Source organism: Aethalodelphis obliquidens, unplaced genomic scaffold, assembly GCF_003676395.1.
Source record: "Aethalodelphis obliquidens isolate GAN/ISIS:26980383/991018 unplaced genomic scaffold, ASM367639v1 scaffold11, whole genome shotgun sequence".
Taxonomy (NCBI): domain Eukaryota; kingdom Metazoa; phylum Chordata; class Mammalia; order Artiodactyla; family Delphinidae; genus Aethalodelphis; species Aethalodelphis obliquidens.
Genome location: NW_020837955.1, coordinates 31,593,055 through 31,613,385, shown reverse-complemented (window position 1 = coordinate 31,613,385; position 20,331 = coordinate 31,593,055). Strand labels below are relative to the sequence as shown.

The window sequence follows — 20,331 nt, the reverse complement described above, 5'->3', positions numbered from 1 at the left end:
TTTTTTTGCGGTACGCGGGCCTCTCACTGTTGTGGCCTCTCCCGTTGTGGAGCACAGGTTCCGGACGCGCAGGCTCAGCGGCCATGGCTCACGGGCCCAGCCGCTCTGCGGCATGTGGGATCTTCCGGACCGGGGAACGAACCCGTGTCCCCCGCATCAGCAGGCGGACTCTCAAACACTGCGCCACCAGGGAAGTCCTCTACTGCCTCATTTTAATTTTGTTATTACTTTTATTTTATAGCTTTATTGAGGTATAACTGATGTGGTGATAACTTTTTACTTCCTTCCACTGCTTAAAATCCAAGAAGTTCTAATCAAGCTAGATTTTATGGCTATGAATATTAAACCAAAGTAAGACAATGAAAATTCATTCCCATCGTTTGACATGTGAGTTGTCTTTCTCATATAACTGCACATACATTGCCTATCTTTAAAGAATACTAGCAAGCAAGGTGTGTCATATGCTTCCTCTTATCTAACATCCAAGAAAAACTGATTCACGAACTGAAAGAAAGAAATAAGGGGGACATTTTGAGAAAAATGTTGTGACAATCATTATAGTCATTATTTTGAAGCCAAAAGTGATGGACTCTTTTATCTATGAATTATCAGATGTTCAAAATAAATAAACATTTACTAATTTCACAAATATATATTGAATACCAAATACCAATGCTTCTAGTTGCTCAGGCCAAAAAAACTTGGAGTCAACTGTTAATGCCTCTCTTTCTCTCACACCCCACATCTAATCCATCATGAAATCCTACTTGTCCATCTTCAAAATTTATCCAGAATCCAAACACCTCTCACCATTTCAATCGCTTACAGTCTTAAACTAAGCCATCATTATCTCTGGTCTGGATTACTGCCACTTTTCCCTAGTTTTCTGTTTCTGTTTTTACCTCCATTAAGTGTATTTTCAACTGAGGCCAAAGAAATCCTATTAACATATGTGAGACCCTTCACTCCTGTGCTCAAAATTCTCCAATGACTTCTGATCTCACTTGAGTAGAAGCCAAAGTTTTCTGAATGGCCCACAGGTTTTAAACGATCTGAGTTCTTATTTTTAAATTAATTTTTATTGGAGTATAGTTGCTTTACAATGTTGTGTTAGTTTCTACTGTACAGCAAAATGAATCAGCTATACATATATCCCCTCTTTTTTGGATTCCCTTCCCATTTAGGTCACCACAGTGCATTAAGCAGAGTTCCTTGTGCTATACAGTATGTTCTCATTATTTGTCTATTTTATACACAGTATCAATAGTGTTTATGTGTCAATCCCAATCTCCCAATTCCTCCCACTCCCCCTTTCCCCCTTGGTATTCATACATTTGTCTCTATTTCTGCTATGCAAATAAGATCATCTATACCATTTTTATAGATTCCATATATATGCATTAACATAAGATATTTGTTTTTCTCTTTCCAACTTACTTCACTATGTATGACACTCTCTAGGTCCATCCACAACTCTACAAATGACCCAACTTCATTCCTTTTAATGGCTGAGTAATATTCCACTGTATATATATGTACCACATCTTCTTTATCCATTCATCTGTCAATGGACACTTAGGTTGCTTCCATGTCCTGGCTATTGTAAATAGTGCTGCAATGAACACTGGGGTACATGTGTCTTTTTGAATTATGGTTTTCTCAGGGTATATGTCCAGTAGTGCGATTGCTGGGTCATATGGTAGTCCTATTTTTAGTTTTTTAAGGAACCCCCATACTGTTTTCCATAGTGGCTGTATCTTGTCACCTCTCTGACCTCACGACCTCTCCTTCTACTCTAAAGACATTAGGCTCTTGGGACTTCTCTGGTGGCGCAGTAGTTAAGAATCCACCTGCCAATGCAAGGGACTCAGGTTCAAGCCCTGGTCCGGGAAGATCCCACATGCCGCAGAGCAACTAAGCCCATGCACCACAACTCCTGAGCCTGCGCTCTAGAGCCCTCAAGCCACAACTACTGAAGCCTGCGCACCTAGAGCCTGTGCTCTGCAACAAGAGAAGCCACCGCAATGAGAAGCCTACGCACTGCAACGAAGAGTAGCCCCTGCTCACTGCAACTAGAGAAAGCCTGCACGCAGCAATGAAGACCCAATGTAGCCAAAAATAAATAAATAAAAAATAAATAAATTTAAAACAACAACAACAACATTAGGCTCTTTGTTTTCCCTCAAAATCAGATTAGGCACAATCTCCCTTTGTAGGCTTTATATCAGCTATCCTGCTGTCTGAAATGCTCTTCCCCTAGATATTCATTTGGCTCATTCTCTTACTTCTTTCAGGCTTTATTCAAAACACACCTCATCAGTGAGGCCTTCCCAGGACATCTATGTAACATTATAACACATACACATGCACGTGTGCGCACACACACACGCATACACATAACGTATCCCTAGAAGGTGGAGAACCACTAGGTTGTGTAGGGCTGGCAAAACAAGTTGAGGAACTTGGTTTGCTATGTTTATCATGATATTTTAAAACATAATGTAACTAAATTAAGAGGCTCACAGTAATAGTCCAGAACTAGTAATTCCTTCTAAAAATATATGGGTGTTAATATTTTGGCAACTTCAAGGGGTAAGAATAGCATCCACATCTGAAGTTAAAAACTAATAAATCAAGGAAGATATCAGACAGTGGAAAGAAAACTCTAAGTAGCAGAAAATAATAAAATAGCTATGGAGAGATGAAGATGAAGATTATTCAAAACCCAATGTAGCTGGCTGACTAACCATAGTTATGGTCTAAAAGCTCAATGGGAAAGGTCAGAGGGCACAGCCAGCAGAAGAAGGAAGAGAGAAGAGAAAAATCAAGTATCAGGAAATAACAGATATGGTGGTACAAATTAGAAAAGGGAATGGAAGAGCAACCACTGACGGTACAGAAGACAAATGGAAACTAAAACTGCTCTGAGAAGAAAATGGCTCTAGTATGCTTAAAATTTGAGCAACTCCTTTCTCCACCAGCACCAACAGGGAGAAACAGTCACCAGAAACAGTTTCACAGGTGAATTCTTTTGAACCTTGAAGGAGTTGATAATTCTAGTATTTACATTTTTTCCAGCTGAAGAAAGAAGAAAGCTTTTACATTCTTTCTGTTAAGTCAATATAACACACACAAAAAGATTAATCTCACTTATAAATACTGATGCAAAAATCTTAAAGAAAACATTAGAGACCACAGCTAAGTAAGGTTAATAATAGGATATTTATTAACAAAGTTCACTATGTTAATAGATTAAAGTGGGAAAAGCATATATGATCATCTCAAAAGGGAGAGGGTAGGGAGGGAAAGAAAAAAGAGGGGAGAGAGAGAGAAGGAGAAGAAAGAGAGAAAGTTTCAATCTGGTGTCATGATTAACAGTAAAACTCTTTCTAAGATGGAGACAAAAATCCAGAAGCCGTAATGGAAAAGATTGATGAAGATGACTGCAAAAGTTTAAACTTTCTATATGGCATTCAGACATATGCAGACACACACAGAGACACATACATACATACTACAAGTATAGTCAAAGGTAAACAATAAACTAGGACACAAATTTATAACACATGACACAGGGCTAACTTCATTAATTTACAAAAAGCTCATATAAATCAGTAAGAATAAAAATACATAAAGATGAACAAAGAATATTAACAGATTGTTCACAGAAAAAGAAAAATATAAATGGTCAATAAATTCAGATAAATTCAACATAGTGAATAATCAAAGAAATGCTAATTAAACCAACAATGAAAATAACATCTTGACTTGTCAGATTGGCAAAGATTAAAGTCATTGATAATGCCCAGATTGGTAATGGTAGGAGATAATAATTTAGGAAAACAGGCACTTTCCTATGCAGTTGGTAAGAAAATTAATTCAGTGCTATAAGGAGTGTAATTTAGTATTAAGTCTCTTAATATTTCCCTTTGATTTAGCAATTTCATTAGTAGATTTTTACCACACAAATACATTCATAAAAGTACAGATAACATACTCAGATTATTAGAGGCCCTTGTCGTTGTTCATGTAGGTTGTTTCTTAACTTTTATTTTTATTTTATTTTGTTTTCTTCTTGAATCACCACCAGTCCCACCACCTGTGTACTGTTACCCATCTTCACTGGGAATTTAGCTTCTTTCTGTAATTTTCAACTCTACCTCCCTACTGGCTCCAATCCATCAATATTTAAATATGTTCAAATATCTCCCATTTCAAAAAAGAAAAATGAAAAAAGGACAATCCCACTTTCCCACTAAAATCCCTCCCCTGACCTCACATCCTCCTGGGTTACTGGACTTTCTATCTTACCTGCAGAGAAACTTCTTCGAAGACTTATCTATGCTCATGGTCACAAATTCCTCTTCCTCACTGCTCAACTCATTACAACCCGGCTTCTGCCCTTCTTCTCTAATTATCTCAATCTGTTGCTTTTCCTAAAGATCACCAGGGACATCCAACTGCTGCTTCTTAGTCCTTATGGTTGACAGTTTGGCAGCTTTGCCAAATATTCTCAAATACAACCTCAAATACTCTCTCCCCTAGGTGATCCCAACTTCACAGAGCAATGTATCCTTTCTTGAACGTGCCTAAGTTTCTCGAAGCTCTTTCTCACACTCTGCTGGCTTTCTTCTTCTTGAAAGTCATGGTGTTACTCAGAGTTCTAGTATTTTCTTTCAATACATTCTCCCTGGGTGATTCCCCAAATTTAATAGCTCTAGCCCAAACCTCTCTCTGAGCTCTTAAGTTAAATATCTAACTATCTGACATCTAGACCCAAACCTCTCATTTAGCTAATCCCTATGACACTTCAGATCTCAGTCTGAAAGTCACTTGCTCAGGTAGTCCTTCCTTAACTACCTAGTCCAGGTTAGGTTCCCTTACATGTTCTCATATCAGTTTGTACTTCTCCTTTTGAAGCAGTCATCAATTTATAATTATCTAATTTATACTGTTCGAGATAGAGCATTAAACAAAACGAAGTACCTGCCATTATGGAGATTAAATTTAATATGGAAACCCTAGAGACATTTTGAAAGCATAAAGAACCAACAGTATCAAGCACCAGGAAAGCAAATCTGTTAAAATAAATTCATATCTCTGAAAGAAAGAACACAAAATAGGGGGCTCCTACATTATTTGTGGCATCAAGGACCTTTTTTCTCTGTCATTTTTATAGAGGAGTTCCCTTCTATTCCTGGTTTTCTGAATGTTATACAGAACTGTACAGATACACTTACCAGGCCCCCTTTCCATTTCTTTATGTTATAGTTGTCATATATGCATATGACATGCATGTATACAAATTGCCTCTACATTCGTTATAAACTCCACAAGACAATATATTTTTTGCTTTAAGAAATCATATGTATTTTTTAAAATTAGGAGAAAACATAGGTACTTGTATTTTATTTGCCATTTCTGATTATTTTAATTAAGATATGAGTTTGTCTCTGGTGTCATTTTTACTTCTACTTGGAGAGCTTCCTTTAACATTTCTTGTTGTTCAGTCATGGTTGTTCAGTCATGGTGGCAAAGAATTCTCTTAATTTTCCTTTACTTGAAAATGTCTTTATTTTACCTTTTGAAGGATTTTTCACTGGATATAGAGATTTACTTTTCTTTCAACACTTTCATTATTCCACTATCTTCTTGACTTCATGGTTTCTAGTGACAAGTACATGGTCATTTGATTAATTGTTCCCTGTTTTCAAGATTTTTTTATCTTTGGCTTTTCAACAATTTCACTATTATTATGTCCCTAGGCATGAATTTCTTTGAATTTATCTTGTTTGGATTTGCTGAGCTTCTTGAATCTATGAATTAATATTTTTCAGCAAATTTAAGACATTTTCTGCCATGATTTCTTCAAATATATTTTCTGCCCCACTCTGTCTCCTCTCTCCTTCAGAAACTCTAATTATTTGCATGTTAGACCTTTCGAAATTGTCCCACAGGTCCCTGAGTTTCTATTTTATGTTTCAATTTTTTCTCTCTTCTTCAGATTGGGCAATTTCTATTAATCCAGCTTCATGTTCATTGGCTCCTCTGTCAGCTCCATTCTGCTATTAAGTGACATTTTAATTTCAGATATTGTATTTTTCAGTTCTAAAATGTTCATTCGATTCTTTTTTACATTTTATATTTTTCTGCTGAGATTACCTATCTTTTCATCTATTACAAGTGCATTTTTCTTAACTCATTGAGCATAGTTAATAAAGCTGCTATCAAGTTTTTAACTCCAATATCTAGATCACTGTGGTTCTGGCATCTCATTATTTTCTTTTGACATTAGGGCATGTTTCACTGATACTTCACAGGTCAAGGAATTTTGGATTGCATCCTGAACAGTGTGAATATCACGTTGTGGAGATTTTGACTTTTTTTAAAATAACAGCCATCCTAAATGGGTGTTAAGCAATATCTCATTGTGGTTTTGATTTCTATTTCCCTAATGACTATTTAGGTTGAACATCTTTTCATGAGCTTACTGGACATTTCTTTGGAAAAATAGTCTATTCAAATCCTTTGCCCATTTTTTAACTGGGTTTTTTTGGTTTGGTTCGGTTATTTAGTGTTGAGTTATGGGTTTTTTTTTTTTTAATATTCTGGGTATTAATCCCTTATCAAAGATATGATTTGAAAATATTTTCTCTCATTCTGTGGGTTGTGTTTTTACTCTCTTGATAGTGTCCTTTGATGTACAAAAGATTTTAATTTTGACCAAGTACAGTATATCTATTTTTTCTTTTATTGTCTGTGTTTTCAGTATCCAAGAAATCATCACCAAATGCAATGTCATGAGGTGTTTCCCATGTTTTCTTCTAAGAGCTTCACTATTTTTTTAAGTTTATGACTTTGATCCATTTTTAGTTAATTTTCATACATAGTGTAAGGTAAGGGCCCAACTTCATTCTTTTGCATGTGGTATCCAGTCTTCCCAGCAGCATTTGTTGAAAAGATGGTCCTTTCCCATTGAATGGTCTTGGCACCCTTATCAAAAATCATTTGACACAAGGGTTTATATTTGAGCTCTCTATTCTATTCCATTGTTCTATATGTCTGTCTTTATTCCAGTATCACACTGTTTTGATTACCACAGCATTTTACTAAATTTTGGAATCAAGAATTTTGAGTCCTCCAACTTTGCTCTTGTTTTGGCCATTTGGGATCCTTTGGGATTCCATACAAATTTTAGGATGGGTTTTTCTATTCATGAAAAAAATGCTGTTGGGATTTTGACAGAGATTGCATTGAATCTATAGATTATTTTGGATAATAATACCATAGTAGCAATATTAAGTTTTCCAACCCATGAACATGGGATATCTTTCCATTTATTTAGGTCTTCTCTAATTTCTTTGAGTAATGTTTTATAGTTCTCAGTGTACAAGTCTTTAATCTCCTTGGTTATTTTTTTTCTAAGTACTTTATTCCTTTTGATGCTATTATAAGTGGAATCTTGAAAGACTGCTCTTTGCTAGTACATAGAAATGCAACTAATTTGCAACTTTGCTGTATTTATTAGCTTAAGCTGTTTGTTTTGCTAGTTTGTTTGTTTTGTTTTTTTTGTGGAATTGTTAGGTGGTCTACCTATAAGATTATGCCATCTGGGAACAGAGATAATTTTACTTCTTCCTTTCCAATTTGCATGTCTTTTGTTTCTTTTTTCTGCCTAAATGATCTGGTCAGAATTTCCAATACTATCGTGAATAGAAGTGGTCATATCCATGACCTTTTAAAGAAAGGTAGTTTTAGAGTATCTCCTAAGGTTAATACCTATTTAAACTTGTGTTCTACACCTGTGATCATTAAATAGCAGCAAACATGAATATTATCTAAGGGACTAAAAAAATTATGTTCCATATCCTGATTCAGTAAATCTGACATGAGACTCAAGCATTTAATATATTTTTTAAAAATTCCCAGATGTGTGCCTGTAGTTAAGAACTTCTGTCCTACAATCTCTACCCAAAGCAATTTATCTCTGAGAACCTCATTTCCTTCATCTATAAAATTAAACTAATTAAAAACTATAATCCCTATATTTTTAAGGATTTAATTATGTTCCCGGTAGCATTCTATGTACTTAAATATTATTTCATTGAATCCTCACAACAACCTTGTTAAGGTCATTATTATTATCCTCCGTCTTTACAGATGAGGAAACTGAGGCAAAGAAAACTTAAGCATCTTGCCCCAAATCACATACTACTCTCTGCTGGTTCTCCCCTTGCCTTCTTTGACATCTCTGTCTCATTCTTCTTCTCCTCCTTTCCTTAAATGCTATGCTTTCCCAGTTTCTGCCTTTGGTCTTTGGTCCTCCTCTATGTTCCCTCTACATGTTCCCTTTGAATTATGTCACCAACTCCTCTGTATTCCCAAACCCAATACTCTAGCTCTGATCTCTCTTATCAGCTTCACGACCAAATTTCCACCTGCTACCTGGGCATTTCCACCTGTTTATCCCATAGACATCTCTAACTAAAACTACCTGAAATAAAACTTAATCTTTTTGTCCAGAAAAGGCTATAGTTCACTTCCACCTCTGCTCTTCCTCCTGGTACCATATTCTACCCAATCTCTTAAGTTTGAAAACTGTGATTCATGCTTGACTTTCTATATATCTGTTTACATTAATCAGTGATACAGCCCTATCATTCTTCCTAAACATCTCTTTAATTCATTGTCTCCTCTCTTTGGTAACTTCTTTAGTTCAGGATCTTATCACAAACTGCAATAACCTGCATACTACTGTTTCTGAAATGAAATTCTCCCCACCTCACTGTGTAACCGTGTTTCCTAGTTTAAACTGGATTGATGGTAAAATGAGGATCATAGCAACAGTATTACCCTTATTATAGCTTCTATCACATTTTACTATAAACATTTGCTTATGGATTTGATCCCTTCACTTTTTAGTTTTACATCTCCAGGACCTAAAAGAGTAGCTAACACACAACAGATAGTAAACAGATTTGATTGCTAAATAAATGACCAGTGCTCATGTCACATCTACTTCTAAAGAATTTGAGACTGCTCACAATAAAAGATACATACCATTAAGATAAAAGCAAAAGAATAGCTATGCAATAACCCAATTTACTTATGAAAAAGTTAGATTTCTGGAAAAACCATTAATTCAAAATAAGTTACTTTCAATAATATTAGATAAATGAGGTGGTACTATGTATTCATACCCATTTTCAGAATGTTTGCCTCGTTTTCTAAGTCAGATATTTGAATCTTGACATTTTCTTTCATCAAAAGCTCTCGTTTCTTTGTTATTTCATACTCATTATTGAAGTCTGTAATTTCCTTAATAAATTTTTCTTCCTCCTCTGTCACTTTTCTCTTTGTAGCTTCCTGAAAAATGGAAACAAAGGAACAAATATAGGTGTTAATTGCAACAATATTTTTCCTTAGTGATTTAAAATGCAATCATTTGGAAATATTAACAACAAAATAGAAAATTATACTTCCTGGGATTAAAATGCTTTACTACTCCAGCAATATTAATTAAAAAACTGAAGTTATTACATAGTAACAACCAACTATATTCATGTGAAAGATTTACCCTTAATGTTTTAGGACAATTATTGAGGTAGAAATTCTACCACCCATCATTATGTTTGCATTTGTTTGTGAATTAAACTCACAGCCATGTATGCCATTTTTTCATTGCAAAATGGGTGGTAAAATAATTAAATGACCAAAGTTGAAAATGAAAGTCTACACGCAAAGGAATTACTGTCTTACAGGATAAAAAAGAAAAACAAAAAAGGAAATCCAAGAAAACCTTTTAAAATTTAGACAATAAAGGTAAAATTATATATTCATTTCAAATTCAGTTCTAAATAATAGCTACATTTCATGCAATGTCAATATGGAGTAGAAATAAGAATTTACAAAAACTTTAAACAATGCTAGTACCTAAACTTTTTGACAATGGTAGAACCTAAACATAACTACATTTTCCTATTTTTTTTCTAAGAAATGTAACTAATTATAAGCTACATTTGGAAACTGGCCATGTCATTCATAACCATTTGGTGGTTGATTCTGACTTTAGATATATATTTTTAATATTTTAAAATGCATTTTTTTCAAAATGTCAGTTAGTTACAAATCATATTCCTAAACTGTCCTTATCATTTAAAACTACTGAGTCTGTTGGCTCTGACTTATGATAAAAAGATAAACAAAATCTATCTTTTCACCCACATCCATTAATATGCCTAAAGTGTGAACCTCTCTGCCTTTCAAAAGCATTAAAACCAAGGTCTTGAAGCCTGAGCAATTCAAATCAATTTCACTATTTCTTTTATGCTTATTACAATTGCAAATAATTTCTATACTGCATGCTGCCAATAAAATTCTTTCAAACTATATTACTCTACCAACTGGTTTAAAATAGCACTTAATAATTTTCCATATCTGAACAGGACTATCTGCCAATATGCATATGGATAATTTTTTCTAAAAGTACACCTAAGTATATTTTAATACTTTTTGATAGAGTTAGTGAAATAAATTTTTCTAAGTGGCTGGAGACTTACAAACGTTTGGAGAAGCATATTCCTTTGGCTTGTAATTTCACTGCACTGTCTTTCTAAGGCATTTTCATGAGTTTTCAAAAGCTGTAAGAGGAAGGCTTTTTCAGAAAACTGCTGAATCTTTAAAGTAAAAAAAACAGAAATCAGAATGAAACAATTAGACATCTTAGGGTACCTCAGTTAATAGAACAGATCTGTATAGTATAAAATTTTTACATTAATCTTTAAAATGCAAAATAAAATTCACATTAAACCTCTTACTTTATATGCTCTATCTTAAATTATTTTATAAATGCTTTATAATTATAATTTTTATAATCTCTTCCCCTAATAAGACTATAGGTGCCTCAAGGGCAGAGAATATGTTTACTTTTTCCTTTCTAATACCTAGCACATTTTGTACCTTAGGTACTAAAGCTTTTTGATGACACACATTGAAATCTGCTTTAAGACAGCTTGTTTTAAAGAACAAATTTCTATTCTCATCACTTACATGAAAGATATGGATGAATAAATCATGAATAATCAAATTATGAGATAAAATCTAAAAACCACAGGCAAAAACCTAGTCCCATGACTATAGTTATACCAAATAAAACACAAATCTGCTAAAGTCTTCAAATGGGTTTTGAGAACTCATTTTTTATTTTAGTACCTCATTTGGTTCTAACTAGCAAAGGATAAAATAAACATTAATATTAGATATGTAACTGTTATTTCATTTGGGCTGTAAAGAATAGCATCTCTTGAGACCATGAACATTGAAATGAAAGTCAGGAAGCTTTAATATATAAAAGCTAAAAATGATGCCAGACTGGAAATAATCTTTCCACTACATTCAGTACTGGCCCTCATAAGAAACCATCACTTCAAATCTGGGCTGTTCCCATCTCCACAGAGAAAAGGAAAAGGAAATAAATTCAACTGAAATTGCAGAAAGCATGATTTATGTTAGCTGTTAAGAACTTCCTCAAGGTTAGAGACAGGTTGTGAAATCTCTGTCCCAGAAGATATTGAATAATAAAGAGCTTAGGAATAGTTTAGTCCAGAGGCAAAGGGTTGGCCTAAAAGACATTTTGAAATGGTATGGCTAAAAAGCCCTAGAAATACTGGCATTAAAAAGAAAGCAGCTGAAATAAAACAGAAAATATGATCTTAAATTTATTTAATATCATAGCCCATCTGCCCATACCTTCAGCACTTGGTGCTGATTTCATCAACTTTATCTTAAGAAAGACATCAACAAAGATTAGAAAGGTGCAATTTACATGACCAAAGGAATTCAGAAAATACTTTCAAAATTGGGGGAAGGGAGAATGGGCAGTTAGTATTTTACTGTCTGAGAAGACAGAAATTAGAAAACATATGGTCTGATCTATAAAATTATATAGAAACTGGTAACAATGGTGAACAAGAGTATGATCATGAATTTTATCACATTTATTTTGAATAAGAAAATACTTCCGCGCTATTTAGTATATATTATATAAATGAGAATAAAATGAGTTCTAGAGAAGTAATACCTTAAGAAAGGTTATATAATTAATTAGGGGCAAACCCAGGACTAAAATTCAGGTCTTCTGACTTTATTGCTTCTAAATCATGATACTAATATGTAAATATTAGAACTATTTCAAAGTAGTAAAAAGATACTTTTGGTACTAAAAAGGGACTTCAGTCTCTGACAACAGCATAAATTGAAAGTATATAAGTTTAAGAGACAGAAAAATTACCAAATACTAGGTCCATCAGAATTTATTGAGAAAAGGTTGCTTGCAGTATATTCCTAGCTCTGAGTTGCAATTATGAACAATACCATGAATGTTTACAAAAATGCTTTGAGACCAAATATCAGGCTGGATAAATTTTGGTTTAATCCAATTAGGTATTTCATGTAATATGCCTTTCAGAATCAAAATTCCTAAATTCTGATTCTGTTTCTACCACTGATCTGTAGTCAAACCTGCATTGAAAACCAAAAATGGAGAAAATATTATTTATCAAACTAAGGAATTTTAAAATAACACAAGCAAATTTATCACTCGAATTCACAAAAGCCTTATGTTAAGGACTCAGAAATTAAGGTGCTCTGTTTCCAGCTATCACTAAGACCTATAATTATCACTGAGCTCATGTCTTCTTTCTTAAAAGGAAAAATAACAATTATTAAGGAGAGATATTAGACATATTGGCATTTAATTGGAATGTTTTACCATAACCTGAAAAGATGAAACCTATATACCCCAAATGAAAATCAGACTGCTGTTCAAAAGATCTATAAGAAGGGTAGAGCTATAATTTTCCTCCTCCCTAAAATTCTATGTAAATTATCCATTTTGAGGTCTTTTCTACTTTTTTGTTTTCATTCTTATTATTGGTGTACTCTTCATTCTTACTGTTTTACACTCTGTCTTTATCTTTTACTCACACATTTTCCTCTTTTAATCAAGACCTAAAAAGCCCCAGAGAATCAATAACTACAGAAAGATTACAGTAACATTAATTTTTAAATTTACTTAGGATCTGTGATGAAAACATTTAATGCATAATGGAATTGGCAAGTAGGGAAAAGAGAGTAATAGAGAAAGAAGCAGGACTTTGGAAAAGCTCAAGTTAGGAAGGCCAAGAAAGAAGAGATTGCCTACGCTGACTCACAAGTTGAGGAAGGCAGTTAAGTTATGGTTGCAGAAACTACATGGGGTCTAATATTATTAGACCTTCTATTTTAATGGAACTAATGGGACAAACGCCTTAGGATTTATCCAGTTCCACTCTACTATAAGTTATTAACTCTCACCACTAAAAAAAGCTTTTCAAGACCACCTATTTGCAGAATGTGTTTCTCATTGTTCCTTTTGTTCTTCCTGTTATCACAACTCATTTCTTAAATTATTTTTCACATTCTTGCTTTTGAAAACCAGACCTACTGATGTATAAATATTCCAAATATAACCTGAAGATGTTGATAGGATCACAAGATGAGGTCATTTCACAGAATAAATTATCATCAGAAATCTCTCTCACCTTTGTTTTGTCTCAAAAGTGATGGGTAGGAATCAGAATTGGGAAGATACTAGAAGAGATGTAAAATTGTGATTTAAAAAGATATTTTTGAACTTATCTGAGTCAGGTTTGAATTGAGGCACTATCTTATATCCATGGTAGCCTGGACATCCATGATAAATAAAAACTTAAGAAACTACTGGCTGTATCTGCTAAATTACCCAGGGATCTCAAGGGGCTACAAATGATAAAAAGAAAAGGATGGAAGGTTCAAATTTCTCTTTCTAATCTCTTTCCTTCCTCTGACTACAAATGAAATGAAAATATTTGCACGCAGCCTTAAAGTTATATGCTAGAATCAAATAGCCAAGCGTTGTCAGAAAATATTGCTGTTTTGGAAAATTTTAACTATAACAGTGCCAACACTCTGGTTAATTTTACTTCTCTCAGAAATAAACATTTCTTTTTCCCTTTCCCTGTCCTATTTTTCCTGGGATATTTGATTTTTCAAAAGAGCTTATAGTTTCCCCAGTCAGCTGACTTATCTGGTCAACTAGGTCAGTTTTCAGCATAGCCGTGATTTGTGACTGCACCACTCTTGCTGCTTGGGCACCCTTAGGTATTTTTCTACCAGAATAACTTGAAAGTTGAGAATGACTGAGGATTTGAAATTAATGTTTGGGTCCAAGTAAGCAAAGTACAATCTACACTTTGTTGTGGCTGCTGTTGCTTAAAATAATTTCAGGCTTTAGGAACTGGTATTTTGCTGACTAAATGCTCTGCCCAAGAGTAAAACAGGCAACACTACATAAGAAAACATCATGAAAGTTAGGCAGAAGATTTCACATCCGTAATCACAGCAACTGGGGAAAGAATGCGTTTGTTATGACTATGATAAAGATGTTTCAACACTAGAGTACATCAATGAATACTGTATCAACTGCAGATATTAACTTTTTAAAAAATATATCTATTTTTTATAAATACATTTCTTAACCACAGATGCAATGCTTAAAGAATAACTCACTATGACACAGTAATCCTAATATAGTAAGCAAGGAAGGTTCAATATTAGTAAATATTAGTCCTTTTAATGGCTTATAAGGCTTTACATGATTGCACTCTTATTCCCTCTCTAATCTAATCTTCTACCAGTTTCCTCCTCAATCACTCCTCTCTAGCCACACTGGCCTCCTTGTTATTCCCCGAACATCCAGCCTCACTCTCTCCTCAAGGCCTTTGCACTGGATGTTCTATGACTGGAAATTTCTTTCCCCAGATTCCTCATGGTTCATTCCTTCATCTCAGTCAAGTCTTGGCTCATCTCTCATCTTTTCATTAAGGATTATCAGGATGCCTGATAAGACCACTGCTATTTACGTCTGTTCTGGCAGTTCTTACTAATGCAATATGTCAAGAATAGGAACAAGAGATAACAATTATTTAAAAAGCTGGCACACAATTCTCACTCTTGTTTGTTTGGGCAAATGTGATTACTGTGTACCTAATAAATCCAAGAAAATCTACTGAGAAACTTAGAAACAGAGAAGAGTTCAGTAAAAAGGTTAGTAACAAAATAAATACCAAAAATTAGTATTTTTTCTATTTACCAACAATAAATAGAAAAAAGCATGGAAAAGATCCCATTTACAACACCAAAAACTAAACAAAACACAAATAAACTTAACATGAAGTATGTGGGACCTATATGAAAAAGCCTGCATTGAGGAACATAAAAGAAGGTATAAATAAATAGAAAGATATGCTATATTCTTGTTTTTTAAATAAATTTATTTATTTATTGGCTACGTTGGGTCTTTGTTGCTGCACGTGGGCTTTCTCTAGTTGCAGCGAGTGGAGGCTACTCTTTGTTGCAGTGCGCGGGCTTCTCATTGCAGTGGCTTCTCTCGTTGTGGAGCACGGGCTTTAGGTGTGTGGGCTTCAGTAGTTGTGGCATGCGGGCTCAGTAGTTGTGGCTCACGGGCTCTAGCACACAGGCTCAGTAGTTGTGGTGCACAGGCTTAGTTGCTCCGTGGCATGCGGGATCTTCCCAGACCAGGGATCGAACCTGTGTCCCCTGCATTGGCAGGCAGATTCTCAACCACTGTGCCACCAGGGAAGCCCTTATGCTATATTCTTGAATGTGAAGATTCAGAGTTGTAAATATATCAGTTCTCCCCAAATGAACTTAGTATAATCTTAATTATAACCCCAATACTTTTATTTTGTTGGAACTTGAAAAAATGATCTCAAATTCATCTAGGAAAACAAAACAAAACAAAAAAAAGAATCAGGAAATTCCTGAAAAAAAAATTGTCACTCCACAGGGTCAAAGATATTTTAAAGTTAATGTGATTAAGTGAATATGATACTGGTGCCAAAACAAATAGATTAACAGAATAATATAGAATATCGAAAAACACACAAAAATATACAGTTTCACATATATATATATATATATTGTGCACACACACACATATATATCATAGTCAGTGAGAAACATGTGACATTTACCCAGGCAAAAATGGAGAATCATTTTAATTTAAAATATTAAAGAAAACAAAACTGTAAAAGTACTGGAAAAAGACATTGTTTAAACAATGAATTTCAGAAACAAACAAAAGGATTAAAAATTCTAGCAACATAAACATTCTAAATTTTGATTTAAAAAATCATAAAAAAACAAGCTACAAATAGTAAAATTTGCAACAAATGACAAAGAAAGGGTAATATCTATAGCACATAAAAAGCTAGAATTCAGGGCTTCCCTGGTGGCACAGTGGTTGGGAGTCCGCCTGCCGATGCAGGGGACACCGGTTCGTGCCCCGGTCCGGGAGGATCCCATGTGCTGCGGAACGGCTGGGCCCGTGAGCCATGGCCGCTGAGCCTGCGCGTCCGGAGCCTGTGCTCCGCAACGGGAGGGGCCGCAGCGGTGAGAGGCCCGCGTACCGCAAAAAAAAAAAAAAAAAAAAAGAAGCTGGGGTAGGCAACCTTTCAACTTATCTTGAAGTATTAATTCAGGCAATAACAATTCATAAGACCACACAAGTACCAAAGGCTATATGAGAAATTTTTCCTGCAGCATCGAGATCACAGGCACAGCTGTGAATAGCCAGTTTGCCTTTGACTGTTTCCATACACCTTTGCTGAACCCATCTGGTGTTCCAAAGTCTACAGATAACCTACATCTACCCTTCTCAAAGTAACCCTCCATCTCCAAAATTTTTCTTCGCCTTTTCCTCAAAAAAAACCCTCCCATTTCTAGAGAACTGCTGATTCAGCTAGATATTAATCTGATTAGGGAAAGAAGGGTAAAGTACAAATACTGATAGGCCAAGAACATTCTGTAATGATACTTGTTTTTTTATTTATTTATTTTTTTTTTTTTTGCGGTACGCGGGCCTCTCACTGTTGTGCCCTCTCCCGTTGTGGAGCAAAGGCTCCGGACACGCAGGCTCAGCGGCCATGGCTCACGGGCCCAGCCACTCCGCGGCATGTGGGATCTTCCCGGACCGGGGCACGAACCCGTGTCCCCTGCATCGGCAGGCGGACTCTCAACCACTGCGCCACCAGAGAAGCCCATGTAATGATACTTCTTAATCTGAAAGACTCTCGCCGGGGAACTACTTTGAAATAAGGTTACTTCCGTGCAATTTGGCAACTTAGGAGGCAGGACCTCACCTTACCTATTACTACATCTTCCTGTTCTGTCGGGATATAAAACAATGTAATGCTGAGGGTAGTGATTTTTCATGTACTGCTTTTAATGGAAGATCTATAAAACGTCACAGATTCTTTAAAACATATATTTTCCTCCTCATAATAAGAAAACTTGGCACACGAGCAAGAAAAGATCACACCTCAGTCCAGTATTCCATAATAACACTATTATTGGGTTGGGGATATTCACATCAACCTGTCAAACAGTTTTAGTTTTAAGAAGACAGTTCATTCTTCAAGAACTCAAGAAAACAAGAATGGGACAAAGAACAATTTATATATTATGACTGTTGGCAAAACCTAAGTCTGAACAGTTCTCACAGAATAACAACATACACTCTACAAAAATACCGTCACAGAAGAGAAAAAGAGAAGTGCCTGACAGATTATGGAGAAAGAGTATTAATACACCTATAATAATGTTTCTACAAAGTACAAAAATTTTTTTTGTTAATCAACTACTTGATGTCAAGAGGATGCAAACAAAGATAAGTCCACTAAAAAACAAGAGCAAGCAAGGACATAAGAGAATAAGAAAAAAATACAAGCTGAGATAAAAAGATAGGAAATTTTTTAAAATGTAAAAAAGACAGCAACACAGAACTTAAATTTGCAGAGAGAATTAAATAATAGAACTAACACTGCAAAAGATGGAATCGGTGATATAAAGTATAAAAAACTGTCCAATACTGCTGAAACTAGCAAATAACAGAAGATAATAGATTCAGAGAACAGAGAACAAAGATCCAAGCTATAAGAAATAAGCGTACTTGAAAAATAAACCAGAATATAACATCTACAGTTAAAATGGGAGACTTATCCCTGGACTAGACAAAATTGACAGATACACAAATTTGTTTATCTGTGCACACATTTGGAATCATGAGGATAAAAAAACAATTTCTACAGCAACCAGGGAAGAAAAAAGAAACAAAACAGGTTCATGCACATATTCTTCCTGAAAAATTACTTGAACAATTACATAGATTGACCAAAAGATAAATAAAATATAGGAACTCAAGAATGAGGAAGTTGAAGCACTAAGGTATTTTACAGTGAAGAATTCTGGTTAATGTGACAATCCAGACAAATATGGGAAAGACCAACTCTCTATTCAAAGACAGAGAAATGCTGGATAAAACATAACTAACTTAAAATATATGTCATTTACATAGGTAAGCCAAAAAGCAAGAGACAGAAATAATCATGCCAGAAATCATCACGCTAGAATTCAAGTCCAAGGGGTATCTTTGAGATTGGATACAGGCAACAGAGGCTAGGGTTTTAAAAATGCCCAAATAATACTCAAAGTCAAAGCCAAAGGGAAATACTGGGCTCATTCGATAAAGTTAGGAATAAAATAAACAAATGGGACCTAATTAAACTTATAAGCTTTTGCACAGCCAAGGAAACCATGAACAAAATGAAAAGACAACCTAGGGGCTGGGAGAAAATACTTGGCAAATGATGTTACCGATAAGGGATTAATTTCCAAAATATACAAACAGCTCATACAGCTTAATATCAGAAAACCACCCAATCAAAAAATGGGCAGAAGACCTAAATAGACATTTTACCAAAGAAGACATACAGATGGCTAACAGGCACATGAAAAGATGCTCAAAATTTCTAATTATTAGAGAAATGCAAATTAAAACTACAATGAGGTATCACCTCACACCAGTCAAAATGGCCATCATTGAAAAGTCTACAAATAATAAATGCTGGAAAGGGTGTGGAGAAAAAGGAACCCTCCTACACTGTTGGTGGGAATGTTAATTTGTGCAGCCACTATGGAAAACAGTATGGAGGTTCCTTAAAAAACTAGAGTTACCATATGATCCTGCAATCCCACTCCTGGGCATATATCTGGAGAAAACTATAATTTGAAAATATACATGCACCCCAGTGCTCATAGCAGCACTATTTACAATAGCCAAGACATGGAAGCATGTCAAGAATGAGATTGATAGTTATGGTTACCAAAGGAGATAGTGGGGAAGAGGGGAGAGATAAATTAAGAGTTTGGTATTAACATATACACACTACTATATATAAAATAGGTAAACAACAAGGACCTACTGTATAGCACAGGGAACTATACTCAATATCTTACAATAACCAATAATGGAAAAGAATCTGAAAAATAATATATATATATACACACACACACACACACTTGAAACTAACACAACACTGTAAATTAACCATACCTCAATAAAAAAAAAAAATATATGCCTGGAAGGAAACTGCTGGCAGGGACTACCTCTCAGCCTGGAAATGTGGCAGGGGAAGGAGTATAAAGACTTCAACGACTATCACTCTTTCAAGCTAAACTGTTGCTTTTGTTTTCTGCAAGAAAAAAAAAGTGCCCATGCTGGCTATGCAAGCAGAGTAACAAAACTCCATCCACTGGCTTGGAGATGCAGCATAAAAGTGAGCTGCCTCCATTGATCCATACGTGGAAGAAGAATCATACCCAAGAAACCCCAAACCCAAGCTTGAATTGTTCATGGATGTGACAGTCAAATGTCTCCCAGCCATGCAGTTCAGAAATCCTGAGCTCAAAAATTAACATGAAAACTGGTCCTGAACAAATGAAATCTCCAAGGTTCTGGCAGCTGCAGTGAAACTGCTCCTTAGGAACATCTTTTTTATCAAGAGATTATGTAGGACTCCCAAGAAAGAAAAGCCCTGCTAAAGATAAGTTCACAATAAAAAATTTTAAAGCTCATATGCAAATGTACCACCATGTGAGAAGGCCATCAGATGAAACAAGCAGAATTCACAGAAAAGGAAAACAGAAAACAGAGAATTCTAAGAGAAAAAAATTAATTTAGTCACTCAATAATATTTATTTAACACCTACTGTGATTCAGGCACTGTTCTAGATACTGGGAGTAACGGTAGTGAATAAAATAGATGAATATGTATTCCTTGTGAAGCTTACATTCCACTGGGCAGAGACAAACAGTAAACAGATCAATACAAATATATCAAGAGAAATTAAGTGCCACAAAGAAAAATAAAGCAGAATAAAGGATAGAGATAC

The 20,331-nt window shown here is 34.9% G+C and overlaps 1 protein-coding gene across 1 annotated transcript in view; it reads right to left on the bottom strand.

Moving 5' to 3' along the window:
* CCDC172 (coiled-coil domain containing 172) overlaps positions 1-20,331 on the bottom strand; it is a 41,965-nt gene that overhangs the window by 14,188 nt on the left and 7,446 nt on the right. Inside the window, exons 3-4 of the mRNA XM_027113123.1 lie at positions 10,560-10,676; positions 9,201-9,366 (exon numbers count right to left, since the gene is read on the bottom strand). Of these exons, the coding sequence (XP_026968924.1) occupies positions 9,201-9,366; positions 10,560-10,676 (283 nt within the window). The remainder of the gene's footprint in view (positions 1-9,200; positions 9,367-10,559; positions 10,677-20,331) is intronic.